Below are 20452 nucleotides of genomic sequence, written 5' to 3'. Positions count from 1 at the left end.
AAAATAGTTTTCACATGTTGATTACCTGATTACAGAATCAAACTACAAAACTATGATTTATTTCAGCTCACACATACCGTACCCACTCAGAAATAAAGAGAACAAATATTTTATCAGGCAATTAGGAGTAAGAAAATTATTCACCATGACAAGCCAATGCAGCATAATTTCATTAACTGCCATACTTTCGTACCGTAATAATTCTATCTACCAACATGTGCCATCAATGTGAATAGCAGATCAGGAGATAGGATGCACCATACGGTACAGACACTATTCCCCCACTGTAGAATTCAAATTTAGTTACGGTATCTACTAGCTTTAGTATGAATTTGTGTAAAAGATTATTTTTATGTCCACGAAGCATAGAAATTTCGCTTACTAATTGCCATATTTCGCTTTCAAGCATGGCTATAACGGCACTTTGCTCTACCTATTCTTTCCATTGATTGAAGCGTTGCGCGTTGTGTCTGATTTGAACTTCTCGTAGAAAGCACACCATTCATGGCGTCATATCGCCATCTGCTAATAATGCTCACATACGGCTTTAATTGATTCGAAAATCTTATCATATTTATTTTCTAGCCCACGGATTATAGTACACTCTTACTGTCTTATTTGCCTGTTCACATGTATCTGAAAAACTAAAGATTTTTCCTATATATTTTATATAATTTTTGTGTTCATGTCCTAACAACACACAGCTCCGATTCTCACACAAAAATCAGGTTCACGTTACGCGGGCGAATGATTTGTAATAAAATACAATTTTAATTTATCGTTTAGAAGTATGATATATAATAGTTAAATAATGTTCATGTTTCTTAGTGAGTGAGCGAGAAGTGATTTTCTTTTTATACCATAAATCGCAGAATCACTATTGGCGCTACAGTTGGCAGAGATCGTTAACTAACGTCACCGATTCGTATTGTATTTCAGGGCAGCCCAAATGCCAATTACAATAGGATAGGATTTACATATTTATCCCGGGAGAGAGGAAAGCCGATAGGACGGCTTATCCATATGGCGAACCACGGCCTCTCGTCCGGTTACCATTCCAAGTCGGGTATGGGATTAGTTTTACTGTATTATTTGTTTTCGGAAGCATGGACTTGGTGGTAGAGGAAGCCGTAACCGACCAGCGGTTACGTGAACCACCCAACGACGGCGAGGAGTCCAGCAATCCTCTCGCACATAACCATCCCTGCATGGGATTCGAACCTGCGAACCCACGCAGAGTAATTAGAGGTGCGGTGGCGAGCGTATTCCTAACGCTTAGCCCGTTGAGCCACACCGCCGCGCCAATAATTGACTTAATTCAAATTGTCTGCATACAATGCCATCGCCACCTCCTATCGTTGTCGGTGAAAATGAAGAAGTCTTTCATGAAGAAGACATTCGTTGCTACAAATATGGGGAATGGTTGCACTATACTATAAGGATGTTGTACGGCAGCGGTTCCCAAACTTTTTGTCCGTGCCGCGCCAAATTGTCGGGGAAAAAACTCACAGCGCACTTGAACGAAATACTGCTTTTGAATAAAACTCAATTTTGTGATCATCACTGTGTACTGTGTGTCTTTTAAAGTTTGTAAACAGTAGTTGTTGGGACTAAGCCTAAGCGATAAAGGCAAAAGATCAACTCTTCTTCCGCATCTCTGCCTGATTTTCCCTTTGAAATGCTACAATGTTCGCTAAATTCGGTTCAGCAGATAAATAAATAGCAGCTTGCGAAATTGCAGCAAATAGTGTCTATCTTCATTTTTACGTAACAATAGAGTCAGACACTACGCATCAGAAAGTAAACGACATAGAAAGGTAAAATGAATTTATTGATTCATATACACTGCATATAAAATGAGAAACAATGAAACATTTATAATAAATACAATATATGAAATATTCAATCATATTTTAGTCATGTTTACCACAATTCTGTTAATTTTCGGCGCACCTTTTGGGAACCGCTGTTGTACAGGATAATAATGTGACAAATTTAAGAGCTTGCAAATTGCAATAACAGAGAAAATGTTATGTTGTTTGTTTAATTAACGAGGTAGGGAGAATGAGCGACATTTATTTTCACAAAATAATGTTAAGAAAACAAAATATTACAGATTTTTATAGAAATACAGTGCAGTGAACAATTTTAATATTGCATTCAGGGTTGCCAACTATGAAAAGTCTCAATAAAGGATATAGATTACCGTCATCATTAATTTTGTAACTGGCAGGAATAAACAATATAAAACAATGAAATACAAATTATATACAAGCTAAAAAGATATAATAAAAAATCTTCATGTGTTTCTCATTTAATGTTTATTTAACATTGACCCAATCAAGCTCTAATTTTCCAGTTGCATAAGTTTATAATTTTCAAAGTTATATATATTTGTTCTGACTCTTTGCTGACTTCAGCAATTGTGTTCAACTTTCTCACTTTTCATAAGTTGTTGTATTCATATTCAAATTAAGTTTGTCTTTTAGCTTCAAATGCTCTACAATCTTTACAAATGTCTGATATTTCGGAGAAAGATTATCGAAAAGAGATAATATTGATAATTTTCCAAATGTTGAATTTTTATCAAAGTCAACTCTTTTTTCTAAATACGTTATTTCAGAGTTGAGAAATAATCTAAAATCTTCAGTTGCCTCTTGAGCTTCAGCAGCACTCACATTTGCAATAAGTTGGTGAACATCATACTCAAAAAATTCTTCATCAGATCGAGATTTTAACCTATTTCTTAATTTAGTAAGAATAATGAAAACATCTGCTGTTGAAGTTTCATGTTTTTCCAGTACTTGAACAGCTTATTTAAATATCTCCATTACATGTTGTGAGAATAGTAAATACATTTCAATAAGCTGAGGAACTTCTGTTGACTCATTGTCAATCATAAGAAGTTTAAGTAATTGGTTGGAACATTCAGCTGGTCTGCTCAAGAAATAAGAACTTAAAGCTTCACAAGAAAGTAAGATTCTTCCGATGCATGGGTGCAGAGATAGCCACCTGGTAGGTACATGACGCAGAATTTCATGAAATTCCGTCTCTACAAATATATGAAATTGTATAGGAGTTTCTCCCTTTTTCGCTGACATTGAGACATGACTGTAAATTTTCAAGACAATATTTTCAAAGTCAACATTGAAATTCCCTAAAGCAAATTTCAATGTATTCTGTACAATGTGTGCACTGCAGTTAGCCTTGATAATACCATCATTTAGTGTGCGAACATTAGTATAAAGAGGATGTTTTTCTCCAAAGTTGCAATTTGCGTTAACTGGACTTAAACAAGAAACTCTTTTCCAATCAAGTTGTAATTTGTTCATAGTGTTTTTCAAACAAGTAAACATTCCATCCGCACTTTCATCTGCATTCTCGAAGAAATCAATATTAAAGGTAACTGTGCCATGTTCCAAGCTAAAATACTGAACACAGACTGGAAACATTTTCATGTTTTTGTGATTTGAAGCGTCGATTTGAATGCCAAAAAATAACGGAATATTCGGATATTGAACTAGAATTTACTCAAATCTTGGAGTGTTGCCACTTGCCATCTTCGGAAAATTCATGTAAAATATTTGAAATGTTAATAAAATTGGTATTTCTTTGTCTATTTGAGCCGGACCAAAGCGAAATTAAAAAGAATGATTAAAAGCTTCGAATAAACGAAGGCGATTTAGGAACGGAACAATATCAAACACAGTACTATAACTATCGATATTGGAAAAAATGAAGGACAACTATCATCTTAAATACACAGCTATACAGTTTGTCGTACTGGTCTGGTACCAATATGTGACATTTGTGTCTATATTTGCGAGCCATCATTTGACGTTTCGTTTATTTAATAAAAAAAAATATTCTGTATCCGGACCCCAGTAATTTTGAAGTTTTCTAAACGGACTTTTGGTGAAAATAGTTGAGTAGCTATGGACTAGAGCATAGGTTCTCAAAGTGCTCCGTACGGAGCCCCGGGGCTCCGCGAGAGAAACCCAGGGGCTCCGCGGGCTATTCGGTTACTTTTCAAAATACTGACTTGGCTAATTTTGTAACTGTTCAAAGAAGCAATAACAGCTTTGATAAAATTGGACAACAATATAGCCTCGAAATATGGCAAAAAGGCGGAATTAAAAAATGACATTATTTATAAGTAGGAGCACAGCCAGGATTCTTAAGAGGGAGGGGTTCAAAATTGGAATTGGAAATTTCTACGCAACATTCTTCATTTAAATTGCATTTAAAGTGTCTTGTCGTAATAATTCTAATTGTGCTCATCGTCACTCACGTTTGATTCGAGATTACTATTAGGATTACTAAAATGAAAGAATACTATTCTAAAACAAGAGAGCTACGCACAAATATATGGACACGTTAGACCAGAGCGAATCAGTCTTTACCGGTACCTTTGACGCTACCGGTACCCTCAAAAAAGTTCTGAATTTCCAGTAGCAAGAATTTTGCCGAATCAAAACGTACAGCCAGTCATGACACTGACTAAAATCCGTGTTCCCATGGATAAAAAATAATACAGCAAAATTTTAGACGAAATATCAAATTTCATAGAATTCACGCAAAATTTTGAAATAAATAAAAGTAATAGCCTTCTAGCGAAGAAATTAATCTTTAACCACTGAAAATTTCAAAGCAATTGGTCCAGTATTCGAAGAGAAAAGCGATTTTTTAAAAACGTGTCAAAGAACAAGAACAACAACAACATAATATTGAAACGATCGTTATGGCCACTAAACGTGTCCAATAACATAAAATACCCAAGGTCTGGGCAAAATATGAACGATTGTAATTTATTTTATTGCATGCGACTAAAAGGTACAACGCATGCACAATTGACTGTGTTTCGATTTCGCAGTTACTATGATGAATAACCAAAGTAAACATAAAACTAAATTATGTGATTCACAATGTCTATAAAAGTCTGCTGAAACAACACTTATAGTGTTATCTCCCATTTAAGTTTCAGTTTTAATATTTTAGAATGCCGCTTTCCAATCAAGAAATTCGAGTTGCGGATTTACCTCTTTATTAATTATTATTTTTAGTATTTCGTCGCCGATGACTATAATATGATAACATGTTTTTTTACATTGAACTCATAATTCCCCACGAGAACAAAAAAGCAATTATCGTTGTCATTGTGGAACAATACACGTATATGTCAATGGAAATTTTTGATTTAGGAAGAATAAACATCGGCGTAAAGATGTTTAAGGTTTAAAACACGCCATACTGACGAAAACAATCGGCGATTGTAACAAAATGCAATCGCGCGCGTTTTTAGCGCCTTTTAAGTCTTCCAAAAATGTCAAAAGGGAAAAGATTCGACCCCTAATTTATTAATATGTTTGTCAAGTGTCAAATTTATAGCTTTAGTATATATAATTTATCTTTGAAATTTAGATTCATTTATGACTTGTATTAACCCTATTAAAAAGGTGTTGCATTCAAATTAAGTAAAGTACTTTTAACTTACTCAGGAATATTAATTGGAAAGTAACAATTTTAACATTTATTTTGGGGCTCCGTGAATAATGGTCAACCTTTTCAAGGGCTCCGCAACATCAAAAGTTTGAGAACCCCTGGACTAGAGGACTCCTTGCCACCGTGGGGTGGTTCGCCTAACCGCTCGCTGGTCGGTTGCGGCTTCCTCCACATGCATCTGAAACAAATAATTGGCTAACTAACCCCATACTCGGAATGGACTGTAACCGGACGAGAGGCCGTGGTTTGCCATATGATTAAGCCGCCTTCCCTAATTTTGAAACGGGTTGAAACCAACATCCATGACCGAAGAATCTTGTCGGACACACACCAAAGCCACTAGTGTCACTCGTGAGGCACTACCTTGATATACTTTTTGCCCTTCGCTGAGATTACCTTTCATAAGATTCATCACCAAGTATCATTAAACAGGTAGGGCTAGCTATATGGTTATATGACAAATCAAATTTCTAAATTTTAATATTTTTCCTGTATTTATCGCTACCACGCATTCCGTTGGACTAGTACGTCATCTTTCAGATAACCCAATACTCAACTAAGGCCCCGCCGATATCGATGATTTGATATAATGGCCGCAATACTGCTATTGGTTATCTGATTTTCGTGTCCACGATTTCATAATTTCTTTCTCGTTTTAGTTTCAAATACAGGAAAAAAATTAGAAATAATTCAATGGTTTGGGAAAAATATTATTTTTGAACAATTCGGAAATGGAAGTACGAGATTCGCCAGATAATTTTAGAGGGGACAAAAACGAGGGCAAGAACTGCCGATGTAAACTTTTCTTGTTAAATATCCAGTATCTATTTTTTTCTTCTTTTTCGCGTACCCTATTTAGCTCAATTCAATATGAATAGTGTGTCGCTTTTTGACACTGACGTCGAGGCAGAGCCGAAAGCTGCAGTCGAGAACTGAAATTCACTACTCACTTAGTACATTATACGGTATACCAACGACTAGCATACCGACTGAACAGACTTCGGATATATCTATTTGGATCAGTTGATGGACTACGTCAATAGTCGAGAAGTTGAACCTCAGTCATTTATAAGACGGCGCGATTGATTTATTACATCAGTATTTCAGTGATCGGTGGTGAAGTGCGCGTGTCAATGACACCCGCAAGACAGAGTGGTTAAAAAATGCAGCAATATTAGAACGCACAGTGCGATAGCGACTCACTCAGGGTAACAGCTGAATATAATTTTCTGTTGGGCGAGGATATTTGAATAACATGACCCCATATTTGATGAAGTCTGGCTCGTTGAATAATTTCCTATACTTCTGTCTTTTGTTTTTTCCCACCATTTTCAAATATTGTTGAATGACTAAATATTTAATACTAAGTATTGGACAAAATTCGAATAGCTATTGCACATTTTTCATCTTTAAACAAGTTTAAAATATGTGAACTTGAACAGTGGAAAGTGCTCAGTACACTATATTTTTGATTGATAATTAATTAGTCACATTTGAATCAGCTCGACTAAATATTTGTGCCAAGGGGAAACTGGTCGTAGGACTCTGCGGGATAAGATGGCGATTTCTGAATAATAATAAAAACGCTATTATCAATGATTTAACTGTTGCGATATAATATGGTAAACTATAATTACGTTCTATTATGCTATTAGATACAAAGATTCTCATTTTGACGGCAACGTCAGAATATCTTGCCATAGCGCTGACTATTAACAAACCAGAATTATTACCATAATGTAAGCTCCATCATTCTTGTTTAATTACCGGTATTAGGCTAATTTTACCGAACTGCCGGCATGATGACGAGGCTTCGTAAAATGAAATCACAGTGATTCTCATGACTCTTATTAACCGTTTCACTGTCGCAGACGCTTCATAGGAATTTAAATCAAACAGTATAGCGTAACGTATCGTCATTTTATGAATGCGTCTTCTTTGCAATGTCGTCTGCTGTAATTGAGATTATACCGACAAGGCTTGTCGGAGCGGAAGCTTACAATCAAAATATGGCATCAGATTCCAGTTACGGAATTATTCAGGAGAATTCCACCGCTCAACTAATGAATGAAACTGTCTCTCATTACTTTCGAGAACGTGAAATATGCGAACTTCACAATGCAAGGGAAGTTACAATTGCCGAAAAGGTGGCATGTATTATTGCAGTTCTCACTATATTGGAAAATAGTGTGATTCTCTCTGCGATAACAAAGGGCCATCGAAGCTTGAGAAAGCCCCCTTATTGGTTTATTGCCAGCCTTGCTGTCGCCGATCTTTTCACAGGTTTTGAAGTAGTACTGGCAATCTTCATTCCAATTGGTGACAATCCAATGAGTAGGATTGTTTTGAAGGTATTGTACATCTTTTCAATATGTGTTTGTATTGGTGTTGAAGTTTCTAGAAAAGTCAAATTGTGGTTTGTAGTGTGCGTATCGCGTACGCGCAACTCTACCAAGCCAAAAATGAAAACCTTGAAATGTCTACCATTTAAACCAGAAATTTTCCACCTCGCGTGAGAAGCGTACCGAACCCCTGATTCACCAATTAGGACCATTACTAATTTGACAAAACTAAAAACTTTTTAGATATATGTAGTGTAAGATTTCTGTCAGTTAAATATAAGTTTAGGCTCAAATCATTTTTTTAGTCACGATGTACAATAATAAGTAAATCGTCCATACGCAGCTTACCGTACGTTTTAATCAAAACCGACAATTACATGAAAATGTCGTCAAATTTACAGATTCCTACAGTAGTTTAAATATTATACAGTATTCATTGCTTCAAGTAGTTTAAATATTATAATTCGCAATTTTATCTCGTTGTCATTGACACGATTAGCACCCCCGAATTTGGCGCCTAAGTAATTTTGTTTCAACTATTTTTATTTTTACAGGGAATCGCTGTCGTTACCTTCATTGCATCTGTGAACAGTTTACTCCTAGTATCCGTGGACAGATATATCCGCATCGTTCGGCATGCGGAATATACAAGGAGAATGAACAGGAAAACAATTGTTGCTCTCATCCTAGGATCTTGGATACTTTCTATCGGCGTTTTTCTGGTGGCCCCTCTTGTAGGATGGTCTTGCAGTGAAGTGCATTGCTGCGCGCATGATGGTACGTTAATGAAAATAATATGATATGCAGCACAGCATAGGTTAATAATATCCTATATGCGTAGTAGTTGTCGCTCTGATACTTGATTTTGTTAAGCAAAAGAGGAGAGTGATGAACCTGAGTTACATTCCAATTTGCCAAAACAATATAGAAGTCATTTGGACTTGAAATCTATAATATTCAATTAGATTTATTTCAATTTAATTGAAACTGTAAAAGTCGTTTACATTTGGACACTCATTGGTCAATCGTAGCTGTTTTATTGAATATAAGGAGACATTAATACACAATAAAATCGATCAATAAAATTGAATTATTTAGTCTTAATTTTGACGAAACCGTTGTAGACTGATTGAATATATTCTACATTCATGTATTCTATAACACCCACAGGACTATGCGCTTGCCTCCGCAGTCAGTTTGGAGACGATGTTTGTGGGCGTGATTGTTCTCAATCTTTCATCCCATTCAAAAAGAGCTATATTTTATTGGGCGTCGTCTATTTTGCGATTTCGGTTATCATAATGACAACAGCGTATGGAGTCATATTCAAAGTCGTTAAGGAAAAAACATTCGGAGGGGGCGACGGTAAATCAAAGGTAATAACTTTATTTTTTTTGGCCATGCTTATCTCGTAAATTGTTACCAGTGAAAAGCATACCTTTTGTATGCTGTGCCAATACGTTGAAACGCATTTGCACTAACTAATTCGGAGGAATTTGAATAAAATTTAGACCCGATGAACGCAGAAGGATGTGAGTCATTCAGCAATATTCAACATCAGTTTAAAATACTTGGTAAATTAGGTAGTAGGCTAAGTTCTGTCATATATTTTGCTTCCGCGTGTTACCAGGTAAAATTATCAACATGCTGGTTTCAAGCAATTTTGGCGACTAGGTTTTATTTTTGTGAAAAATTGTATATTCAAAAATAAATCGAATGAATACCTAAAACAAATCCAAAAAGAACATGCCGCATTCTTATTGTTCGTACAATTCTATTGACTGTTTGACAAATTTGAATAAAATTATTTTGCATTGTATTTGCAGACACGGGAAGTTCGACTTGCAAAAACGCTCGTCATCACACTGGGAATTTTTGTTTTATGTTGGTTGCCAGTACAAGGTCTTTTCATTGTTGACTTGGTAACTGTGGAACATAGCGAGACGCTGTCGAGAGGTCGGTATAAAAATCATTCAATGTACTCTTTGCTTAAGAGGCATGGTTGAATGAAAAAAAAAATTGAATAAAGTTGAAGAGCGACATTTTTTTTTGCATTTGAGAACAAAAAATAAACTATAATCAATACGATTTTGCTGTCATATTTGCAGGCCTTCTCGTTTGCAGGACTATTATGTTTGCGACGTCACCTAATACTTCTATTGTGATCAAATGGTTTTCATTTTGCAATAGTTATTCATATATTAGTTTTTTGGCCCCAACTTGTAACTTTTTCTCAACTTTCTCTATTATGACTTTAAGTGTTTTAGCAGGGTTAAGCCAGATTCGAAATTCTTTCAATAATACCGAAATCCGTAAAATGCCAATAAACTGTTCGACATCGTCCATCAACACTATCTCGTCAATCTGTATATTTCTTGAAATTCTATTTGTCAATTTATTTAAACTAGTACTTTGAATTTTTAGCTTTTGATTTCGCCTTGGTTCCTTCCGTGATCAATTCCTTCATGAATCCGATTATATATTCAATACGTCTACCGCACATGAGAACGACAATACAGCGAATATTTTTACCCTGCATTTACGGAAACGGAAAAAGCGGGTAGGTTTATATTACAAATTTTCCAAGGATGCATTCATTCAAGCTTGAGTAACGAGGTTTAATTACGTCTGTATAGAGTATATAGACTGTAGTAATAACTTTATACGAACTTTATACGAACTTTGTATTCTTTATTCTTTAACCAAAAATGCTTAATGTTGTTTTGACGGCGGATTCCCTCAGACGGTCCTTTGTTTTTAAAACATGCTTCATACGGTTGCATTATATTGAGTCATCTGCAACTTTCGCATCCGTCAACGTTCCGTGAATAATCAAAACAAAAAAAAATACACTGCATAAAATGTATATTCCATACAAATTCAAACGACCATTTTGAAATTCAATGGAGCATACATTTGAAAGAATGGATTCATGATATTGAATTCAATTTCAATGCACATGAACACACTCCATTGTTTATGTTTTCCAATGTCATACTATCGTAGGTAAAAGTTCGAATGATTGTTAATTGAAAGTGACTTTTGACTTCTGCGTGGTGACAACAAAATGCGTTATTGAATTGTACCGGGTAGTCTAAATGCGTCAAGTTTTGAGCTTGGTGCGATCTTGAAGTTCATCAGTCAAAATATATTATTTTTATCGGGTAACATAAATTCGTGTAAATCTAAAACTTTCCGCCTTTCCGTTCGTCTTTGCACATTTCTCCGCCAAACGCACATCGTCACCATTGCGCACAATAATGCAACTAAAAAGCTTTTTCATGTGATAATTTGTAAAGTAGAATATGCGTGAATTTTATTTTGTGTGGCTGATTTGATTACATGGATAGGCAACTAGGCAAGAAGTCATGTTATTGACGATCATCGCAGGACTTCAAGTCATTCATCGAGGCAAGAATACGTGACGTTCTCGTTGTTTTGCTGTTCGTTCATCGCGGCAATGAGCAATAAAACTGCAAGTTCATATACGTAGCAAGCTTGATATTTAATGAGTTACGTAATATCAATCACTAACTAATGCTTTTACGGACGTTTGCATATCTCTGCAGATGGAATACGTGGGCTTCAAATGCACAAAAGCATTTTGCAAAATGCCTTCCTGTCTTCGAATGCTATATGAACGAATTCACACATGAAGAGGGTAGATTGGTAACGGAAATGGCGGTACTCCTTCTTTATATTTTGAACTTCTTCCATCACCATTTTACATCATTTCAGCTAATACTAAAATTCGCGTATATTTCATATTTTTCAACTGTCAATTTAAAAATCGATCCAACATTTCGTCGGTGGTTAACATAATACGTATCATATGTGTTTAGCGTATTATTATGGTAAGTTATTGGGACTTTTTTAGTACCAGGGCAGCAGCACTACTGAAAGGCAATAGTCCCCGATCAAATAAATATGAACTATAACCTTGGCATGAATGAAATCAACGAGTCCTTATAAGGTTCATGCTCCTACGTCATTGCTACCCAACCAAGTTGAAAGAGAAAATTTTGTCCCATAGAAATGAATCATATTGTGGGTCAATTGGAAACGTCATATTTGCGTCACGGAGATGCGTGTTTCCCCGTAAAAACTTCATTTGGTCTGGAATATTCAATCGGAATATAGATTCTAAACGCATTCAATATCAGAATAAAATGTGATGTTCATTGCACCACGTTAATGCATTGATATGTTTAAGTTGGCGCACGATCACGAAAACATTACTCAACACCTGAATGAGTTATATAGACGGTAACTACATCAGCCGATCTGATTCATGCGCATTATATTGTGTTTTCAATGATTTGCAGCCAGCGACCGGACACCGCAGTGATTCGTGACACGTCAATTACGCCACATATCGTTTTTACAACGTCCGGCGCGATAGCATCGTCGTGCCTCATATTCGCACTTTGAACGCCACACTTTGGTGCGGTTTGTCCCAAGGTTATCTTGCACTGGGATTTTGCCACTTTTGTCCTGTTTATACTTTTAATATATTTACCTTACTTAAACAACACTAGTTGACTATGTTTTCGCGAGATCAAGGAAATATCTCACATGACTTTTCTCCTTTTTAAAATGTCAAATAGCAAGTGCGCTTGTTAAGGTTGCCAAAAGAGGCATTTGACCTATTCTGGTTTTTGCTCGTACAGTCTCCTGGACCCGTTTGAAGCGTAATTATGTGTGCAACAACATCTATAAATACATTTTTAATTGCATTACATACTGCCTCATAGCTTATGTTTGAATCATCTCTGAATAGCATCGGCACAAATAAAATGTGTCGCATGTTACAGCGTTAAACGGGCGATTGAACGATCTAAACTTTCAAAATTTACTTTTTTAGGCTTTTATATATCATTGTTCCAATGACAATATAAAATGAAATTTTATTCAATTGATTATAACATTTCACAGTTCACACACATTACTGAATAATAACTTTTTTCAGAAGCACTTGGGTATCTTCCACGTCAGGAGAAAGTCGATTTCGTCGTTTTTCTGGACGTAAGAAAAACAAAGGTGCAAGACAGAAGTACAAATCTGGTGACACGAGTAGCAGCGGAAATAAGATTCCAACTCCGCCAACTGAAACGAGAGAACGAATCACATCCAACAAATCTTTGCTCCCTAGCGAGGTTTCGATCACGCCATAACAAGAGTACACTGCCGTTTCCTGGAGTTGTCGGATATACACAAGTTTGGGAGAATGTACACACATCCGATATTCCACAAGAGAACATATTATCTTTGAAACCCCTCCTAACGATCGGAGATACGGTATAACAATTACCCCGCGAATAGAAAACGTACATTTTCCAAGGTGAAGCAGTGAGCTGACGACAGAACATATATATATAATAGTCAATGCACTGAATATTTCACTCGTTCGCCGCATAAGAAATTGTACCTGATCGAAAGACGTTAGCACAAAACGCTCCAGTCGTTTCATACCAAATAAATTTCTTGGCAATATTCAAGTCACATTGTGATTGCGAGTTACGATGTTCAGGTGACGATACTTGCTTACCTGGGCATGAATGAAGCATAAAATAGCAGCATTACACTTGCCTGTGGGAATGTAATCATTCCAATCAGTTATATTATATATACTATATTAATTCCTAATGGTGTGTCGTGTATGACTTCGAATAGTATCAGGATGACTTTTTTTCGTCGCGGGCTTGACTTGGTAAAGATGGTAAATATTTTTCCTTACCTTTGCTTACAAAAAGTGATAAACCTGCGTCCTTATTCAGTATTGAGAGAGCTTTTCAACTAACACAACCAAATTTCGCATCATGGTTTGTTTGAGAGCATAAGTATATATTATACATGCAATATTTTCGTGCAGTTTACAACCCATATGCCCTTAGTACGTCTATAGTATTCTCTGGTGTCAAACATGCGGTATATTAATGTACAATGTATCTTGAATCTTTCATTTTTCTCCATTCACTTTCTGCGCTAGGTCGACAGTCGACACATTCCGGTTAGAAAATTTCCCATTTTTGTTTGCAATAAACTATGTATAAAATACATATGGACCATGAACAAATTTTAGCTCGAAAACGCAATTTATCTCTTGCTCAAGCATGAAAATGGCTAAATTCTTAATTATTAAGACATTGATCTCTAAAACAAAAATTGAAGGTGTCATGTCAAAGCAACAATACAAAAACACGTTGTCGTGTCCTAGGTCACGTTCATCCGCTATGGGTGTAACCTTCCTGGTGTTCATCCAATGACACAGCTCTATGTTTCAATTGTAAATTTGACCTAGTCACTTACAATTGAAGCATCACTGTCTTTGGTGACGCCAGGTAACAGAATTGTGCAGTATATATTATGTAAAAACGTTTATGTGTGCAGAATTACATTTTATATTTTACGTATGTAGAAATTATTCCTTTGTGTGAGATTATATGCAACAATAAAAACAACAGAGTTTACAATTCTTTTGATTCATTGTAGGCTCGCTATCAAGGTCCTCTATTCAGTCCATTGTGTTGAAATTCTGTTGTCTATAGGTATATTATGTAAATGAAGACAGAATTCCTTACTACTATGAGGCTGGGCATTTTCAAATACCTGATGATTTCAGAAACAAATCGAATATTTTTTTTCGAATCAAATCTCGAATACTTACGAGGTGACTTTTAATTGTAATAGGTCCTCTAAACACATGAATTAATAAAAACATAAAATTCACCACCCTTGCAGTTCTCTGAGTGTTCACACACAATAAAATATATATGTGTTTTATCAATACCTCAATAGAACGACAAGAGTCGTATGTCAGAATTGCATTTTAAAAATATAGCTTCAATAAAAAAACTGAGGAATTCCCTCTATCTTTGGCGAATAGAAAAAAACAAGATGGCGGCGACTCGAAATTTTAGTCGGAACCGATTCGAATAATTTTTATATTCGAGTCGAATATTCGAAATGCCCAGCCCTACTTACTACGAATGGCCGTAGGCACTACCATAGCCATTTTTAAATTTCATCCAAAAATGTCGTTCCGAGGTAACGACACGTATGGCTAAATCTAATTTTGTGGCCTGTTATAACACATTGAATCACGCTATCTTAGTGTTTGGCGTAATAAATAAAGTGATCCGAATCGCAGAAAGTCCGATCTTACAAATTGACAGTATCTCTTATAGCGTATCAGTGGGTAATGCGAAGGCTTATCTCGGAGGGAAGATTCAAGCAATCCACTTTAAAAATAATCAGCTGTTTTTGACCGGTGGTGGCATTTGAATGAAGTTCGCATTCGCTTCGAAATAACATAGTGAATATTTCATACGTATTTCTCATCGTGGCTAATATTTTCATAGGTATACTATGCTTGTTTTTCAAGTTCAATGTTAAGTAGAGTACGCAGACGTTTTCAGCAGGCTGTATTGAATTAGGAAGGAAGTTTAAGTATCTGAGTTTCACAAAGTCACAATCAGTGGCGTCATATCCATAAGGATGACGCTAGTTTCCTGTAAGGTGGAAACAGATATTCGCTTTCGAACTACCTCATATTACGTGACATTCACACAAACTTTTTGAAAAAAACAACTTTCAACATTTAACAAACATCAAGATTTAGCAAGTGCTGTTTTTCTCGTTTTAACAATTCTGATTCAACTTTTTATGAATAACAATGCTGGGTGGATAGTTTCGTAAATAGGCAATTACGGTAGTGTTCGAAAAGTCGTCAATTTGTTCTATAGCCCGTAATGTAATATATTGGAAGTGGTACGTACTCAACCTCATTTTACATTAAGTTTTTGCCCGTTTTCCACTCCGAACAGAGCTCTGTACAAGCAAGCATCCACTGATATGTAAGAATCTTTCCGGGTCGTCATTGCTACCCAATTTATTACACCTTCAGTGAGATTTTAAACCTGCGGTTCCAACATAGACAAGTCCAACGCGTTGACCACTGTTAGTTATATTTGTATTCTGTTCACTTGTTACACATTGGAATAATAAATTGTTGATAAATTTTATAGCAATGGTTCGCAAGTCAACTCGCATCCTCGTGTAGGATACGATGTATGAAGGAGAATATTCAAATCTATAGTTCCATAGCCGAATAAGTAAGATTTGGTATTTTTTACGTCATATGAGGAAACAGGGAATTCTGTATGAAAATTGTCGTGCGTACATTCAATTTGTTTATAATGTGATATTTATGCTATGCACAAAATTCATTGTGGAATGATATTTTGCATGGCTCTGCAATAAAGTTATAAAAATTTACGTCACATTGACGAGTTCTCTAACATAACCTTTTGAACTATCTCGCTTTTTAATACTCAACTCATCATGTCGTACCAAAGTCCATAATTGCAGACGGTATAGTGGTATAGCCGAATGAACTTATTGCACCATACGTTGACATACCGGGTGATCCACTTAAATTCCAAAACCAAAACACAGGCGGTAAAAATTAGCAATACCTAAATAATAAATATATCGACGTCGAGAAAAAATATTGAATAAACCACGGAAAGCAAGTATTTTCTTGTTATTGAAATATGCGAAATGGTGATCTTTAATGTGGCCAATAACTACTCATTATGAGAGTTATGGTGAGAATGTCTATAAAATAGTATCGTCCGTTAAGAGCGCTGTGCTAATCATAGATTCAAAATTGAATACCGGTCCTCTCTTACTGGTGTCTTCAAGAATTTAGAGTTACTGTTTTGACAAAGAAATAGTGAAGTAAGCTGCAGCATATCAATGTGTAGTATGAAGTAAATACCAAATGCAAATGTAACCAAAATTATCTGTGTTTTGCATTTAAAAAAAAGGTATATATTAAGAATCGCAGCTTTGAGAGTTGTTCTAACTTTACATTAAACAATGTGTATTATAAATTAAGCAATCGTGATGAAACTACTGTTCGTCATTTCTGCTTTCAGGACGTAATTTAAATCCATGGTATTCATTGTTTCCGGTCACGTGCCAGCACTTCTTCCCGTTGAATAATCTTCATGACTTCCTTGTGTTAGTCAGTGGGATTTCTCTCAATCTCAGTTAATAAACTCATACGAGAGCGTATAATGTGAAGATATTGAAAGGCGAAATTGTATCCACTTCGATTTGGTCGAATGTTCATAAAATGATGATGATATCCCACGGTTCGTGAGTTTTTTATTACAACATCCAAGCAACTGCACTGATTCACCGCGAATAAACTTTTATTGCACATGATGTTGGCTAAAACAATTGCTGTTCCCGGCATGGAACTGCTTACCCATTTTTGTACCATTTGATAAGTGAAGATTGTTAAGTGAAGACCAGTCAGACAACAATAAACATCACAAAATAAATCATTTCACGGACAATGACTATGTCAACTATAAGAATGAGACTAGATTCAAAGTGTCTTCGTTCACAAACCTATATGTAAGATCCAATAAAGACTGTCGACATAGCGGTTGTTCAGCAATATTGCAAACTCATGGTAATGTATATAAGTTATTGGAGGAGAAACATCGAACCCGCGCATCCCCGATTCATTCTTCCCATTTACAAATATGGACACAAAGACCTGGTGGTTACAATGTCGGACCTAATTATGTCTGCACCAATGATCTCTATGCCCACTACTATGATCAAGGAGTAATAAATTGAGTACTATGTCGAACCGAAAAGATTACGGTACTCACGAAAATAGTAACTCCTTGTTTATCAGTAGTTGCAGACATTGTTCGAAGTGATGACGTCAGAACGCCTAATAACAATTTGACAATTTTTGGATCAAGTCGGAAATCAAAATATATATTTCATCTCAAATTTTGCTTCAGATATTCTGAAGGCAGGATAACATATTTACGAACAAATCATTATATGTTATCTAGGGACCGTTAACTTTTCTTCGCTTCTGCAGTTACAACGATGACAAGTTTTTTGGTATATATATTTCTTTTATCCCCGTGAGGAGGAAAGCCGATAAAACGACTTACCACGGCCATTAGCCCATGTCTGGTATGGTTTTAGTTAGCTAGTTATTTGCTTTAGAATCATGGACTTGAGGGTAGACGAATTCGTAACCATTCTACACACCTCCATCATTACCATTTTTGCATTAGTGGCGGGAGATTTGTACAAAAGATCCATCAGAGGTGCGGTGGCAAGCGTATTCCTAACGCTTAGCACGATGTGCCAACCGTCGGGCCGTAACTTGGGGGTCACGAAAACATAGTGTCCAATGATATCATTTAGGCCTGCTCTCAAAGCCCGCTTGATGTGGGCTATTTAAGCGTGTGTATTTATTTGAATATTTATTTAAATACATAGTTAGTCGTACGTGACATTTTCAATGCATTTGGCACAGCGTCATAGATCACATTCCGACAGGTAATTTACAATCCGACCCGAGTTACTTTTTCAATCTTATCTCTAATCTACAAGGTAAAATAAATCAAAATTATGGTAGGTAACATGCTAGCTGTTTTTCCGGTCCATTGAAATTGTTCACCATAACCGCAAAGAACTTGACAGAACAATCCTTCAAACAAGAGGTAAAAAGTTTGCAGTCATGCGTAGTACACATCATTGGCTAGGAAACTTTTGTGAGTTTCCTATTTCACTAGCTATGTTGTTATTCAAATGATTTCCCCAAGTGACAAATTGCCGACAATTCATCACCCAATGAGCATTATGTATCGCAGGTAACACATCTTTGTTGAAGTTGTTCAGAGAGTTGGTAACAGTTTTACGTTCAAGATAGGACGACAGATCGCACTGCGCCGACGGTGGTAATGCGTGTCCATTTTCAGCGGTCTAAAAATATTTCAGTGACGCATTTTTAAACATGTTTATTGGGGAAAACGACAAATTATAGTCAAAATGAGCAACAAATGTTGTAATATGTTTTGACAGATAAATATTATGATATGTCTACTCATGACTGAGATATTACTTTGAATTGTCGTGGGAAATAACCAAAGTAATCTGTACATTTTGACAAATCTTATGACAATAAACCGTTGCATGTGGCGGCAAAACGCCAAATAAATGACTTAATCTCGTCATAAGACGACCGTCTCTGTCAGACCTGTCCTAATTATCTGATGAAAAATAACGTTTATGACAACTGTGCCGATGCGGCACAGTAGAAAATCGTTGTACCTTTAAAGTCTTCAGACGGTCACATCTCTAGAATCTAGATCAGACATGGGCAAAGTACGTCTCGCGGGCCAAATCCGGCCCGTTGGCTAATTTAATCTGGCCCGCCCGATGCTACCACAACCAAACCGAAATCGAATTTTGATGTTCTAGCTAAAAATAGCTCAATGAAATTGTTGAGATTACGATTAAATTTAGTTTTGACACGAGGCATCTTGTTTTCCACCTTTGCTTTGTAACACTGTAAATATTGTTCTTAAAATGTTACTTTTTACGGCACACTTACATGGCCCGCCAATCTAGGTGGGCAAAATTTTTGGCCATTGGTTCAAAAACCGTGCTTACACTTGCTCTAGATCTAGATAGGCGTCATTTTCTCATTATGTCGCAATACAATTATAACATAATTAATTCCACAAGAGTAGTAAACACAACAATTTTGTCAGTTATATTTACTCGCGACAGAGGAGCCAAGGATTCCCTGTCATAACAAATGAAGAAACAAAGCATGTCAAAATTTGGTTACTTATCCAACGTAACGTGAGTCATTGATAGCATCATTGAAGCAGTTTATCGGTGCACCCACAATGTTTCTGCGTGTACAACATCTCTAACGAGTTTCAATCTGTATTTTTATAAAAACGACATACCACAACGTCACTCAACAGCGATAGGATTTCTAATAATAATTAGAGCAGTGGTTCTCAAACTTTTAAAGCCGAGATACCTTATTAGAATTTGTCAAGTCACGTGCCCCACCCCACCGTGTCAAGTCACGAATAACAGATAGTGAGGCGAATGTGTTTTTTATTAAAAAAAAAAACACGTTGAAAATACGTGAATGGAACGTAAATAATGAAATAAATGGGAAGTTTTGAAAGGTAAATATCCAAAATAAGGCTGGCAAGATCAAATCTAATGAATATTTTTTCATTTTTGATTAGCTTCACGCCCCCTCAAGAATTGCCTACCCCCCCCTCTTGTGGGCCGCGCCCCACCTTTGAGAACCACTGAATTAGAGAGAGAGGGCGGTGCCACCGTTGGAAAGTGACGTCACAAAGTGTTATATTTACATTTGGAGTTCAACAAGTGGTTTCCCGGACGCACAAGTTATTAAGAATTGAGCAGGAAGTATTTACATGGTGTTTTGTGCGCTTTGGAGAGTTTGCAAGTATGATACGTCATGTGATCGGAAGTATTTGTCAAATATAATAGGCTCGCTTCCGGTTTCTACGAATTTGAACTCGGGAATTTGTATTCACGATCAGTCTTGGTATGTCAAGAGTGAGTTTGAGTGAATTACGCTGCGTAAGCTCGCATCCCGCGGTGGATAATTACGTACGAGAAGATTGCTGGACTCCCCCCAATGGGCTGGCTCACGTAACCTCGGGTTGGTTACGGCTTCCTCTACCATCAAGTCCATGCATCCATGAACAAATAGCAGGCAAACTAGT

The 20452-nt window shown here is 36.3% G+C and overlaps 1 protein-coding gene across 1 annotated transcript; it reads left to right on the top strand.

The window, feature by feature from the left end:
- The first annotated feature begins 7152 nt into the window (after positions 1-7152).
- On the top strand, positions 7153-14317 carry LOC120339064 (cannabinoid receptor 2-like). The gene is made up of 6 exons (XM_039407112.2): positions 7153-7853; positions 8399-8621; positions 9015-9220; positions 9671-9800; positions 10269-10404; positions 12814-14317. Exons 1-6 carry the CDS (start codon positions 7446-7448, stop codon positions 13016-13018), a joined length of 1308 nt encoding a protein of 435 aa, XP_039263046.2. The 5' UTR covers positions 7153-7445; the 3' UTR covers positions 13019-14317.
- The last annotated feature ends 6135 nt before the right edge of the window (positions 14318-20452 follow it).

Source organism: Styela clava, chromosome 9 (genome assembly GCF_964204865.1).
Source record: "Styela clava chromosome 9, kaStyClav1.hap1.2, whole genome shotgun sequence".
Classification (NCBI taxonomy): Eukaryota; Metazoa; Chordata; class Ascidiacea; order Stolidobranchia; family Styelidae; genus Styela; species Styela clava.
Note: the sequence above shows the minus strand (reverse complement) of the source record. Positions and strands in the feature narration are given on the sequence as shown.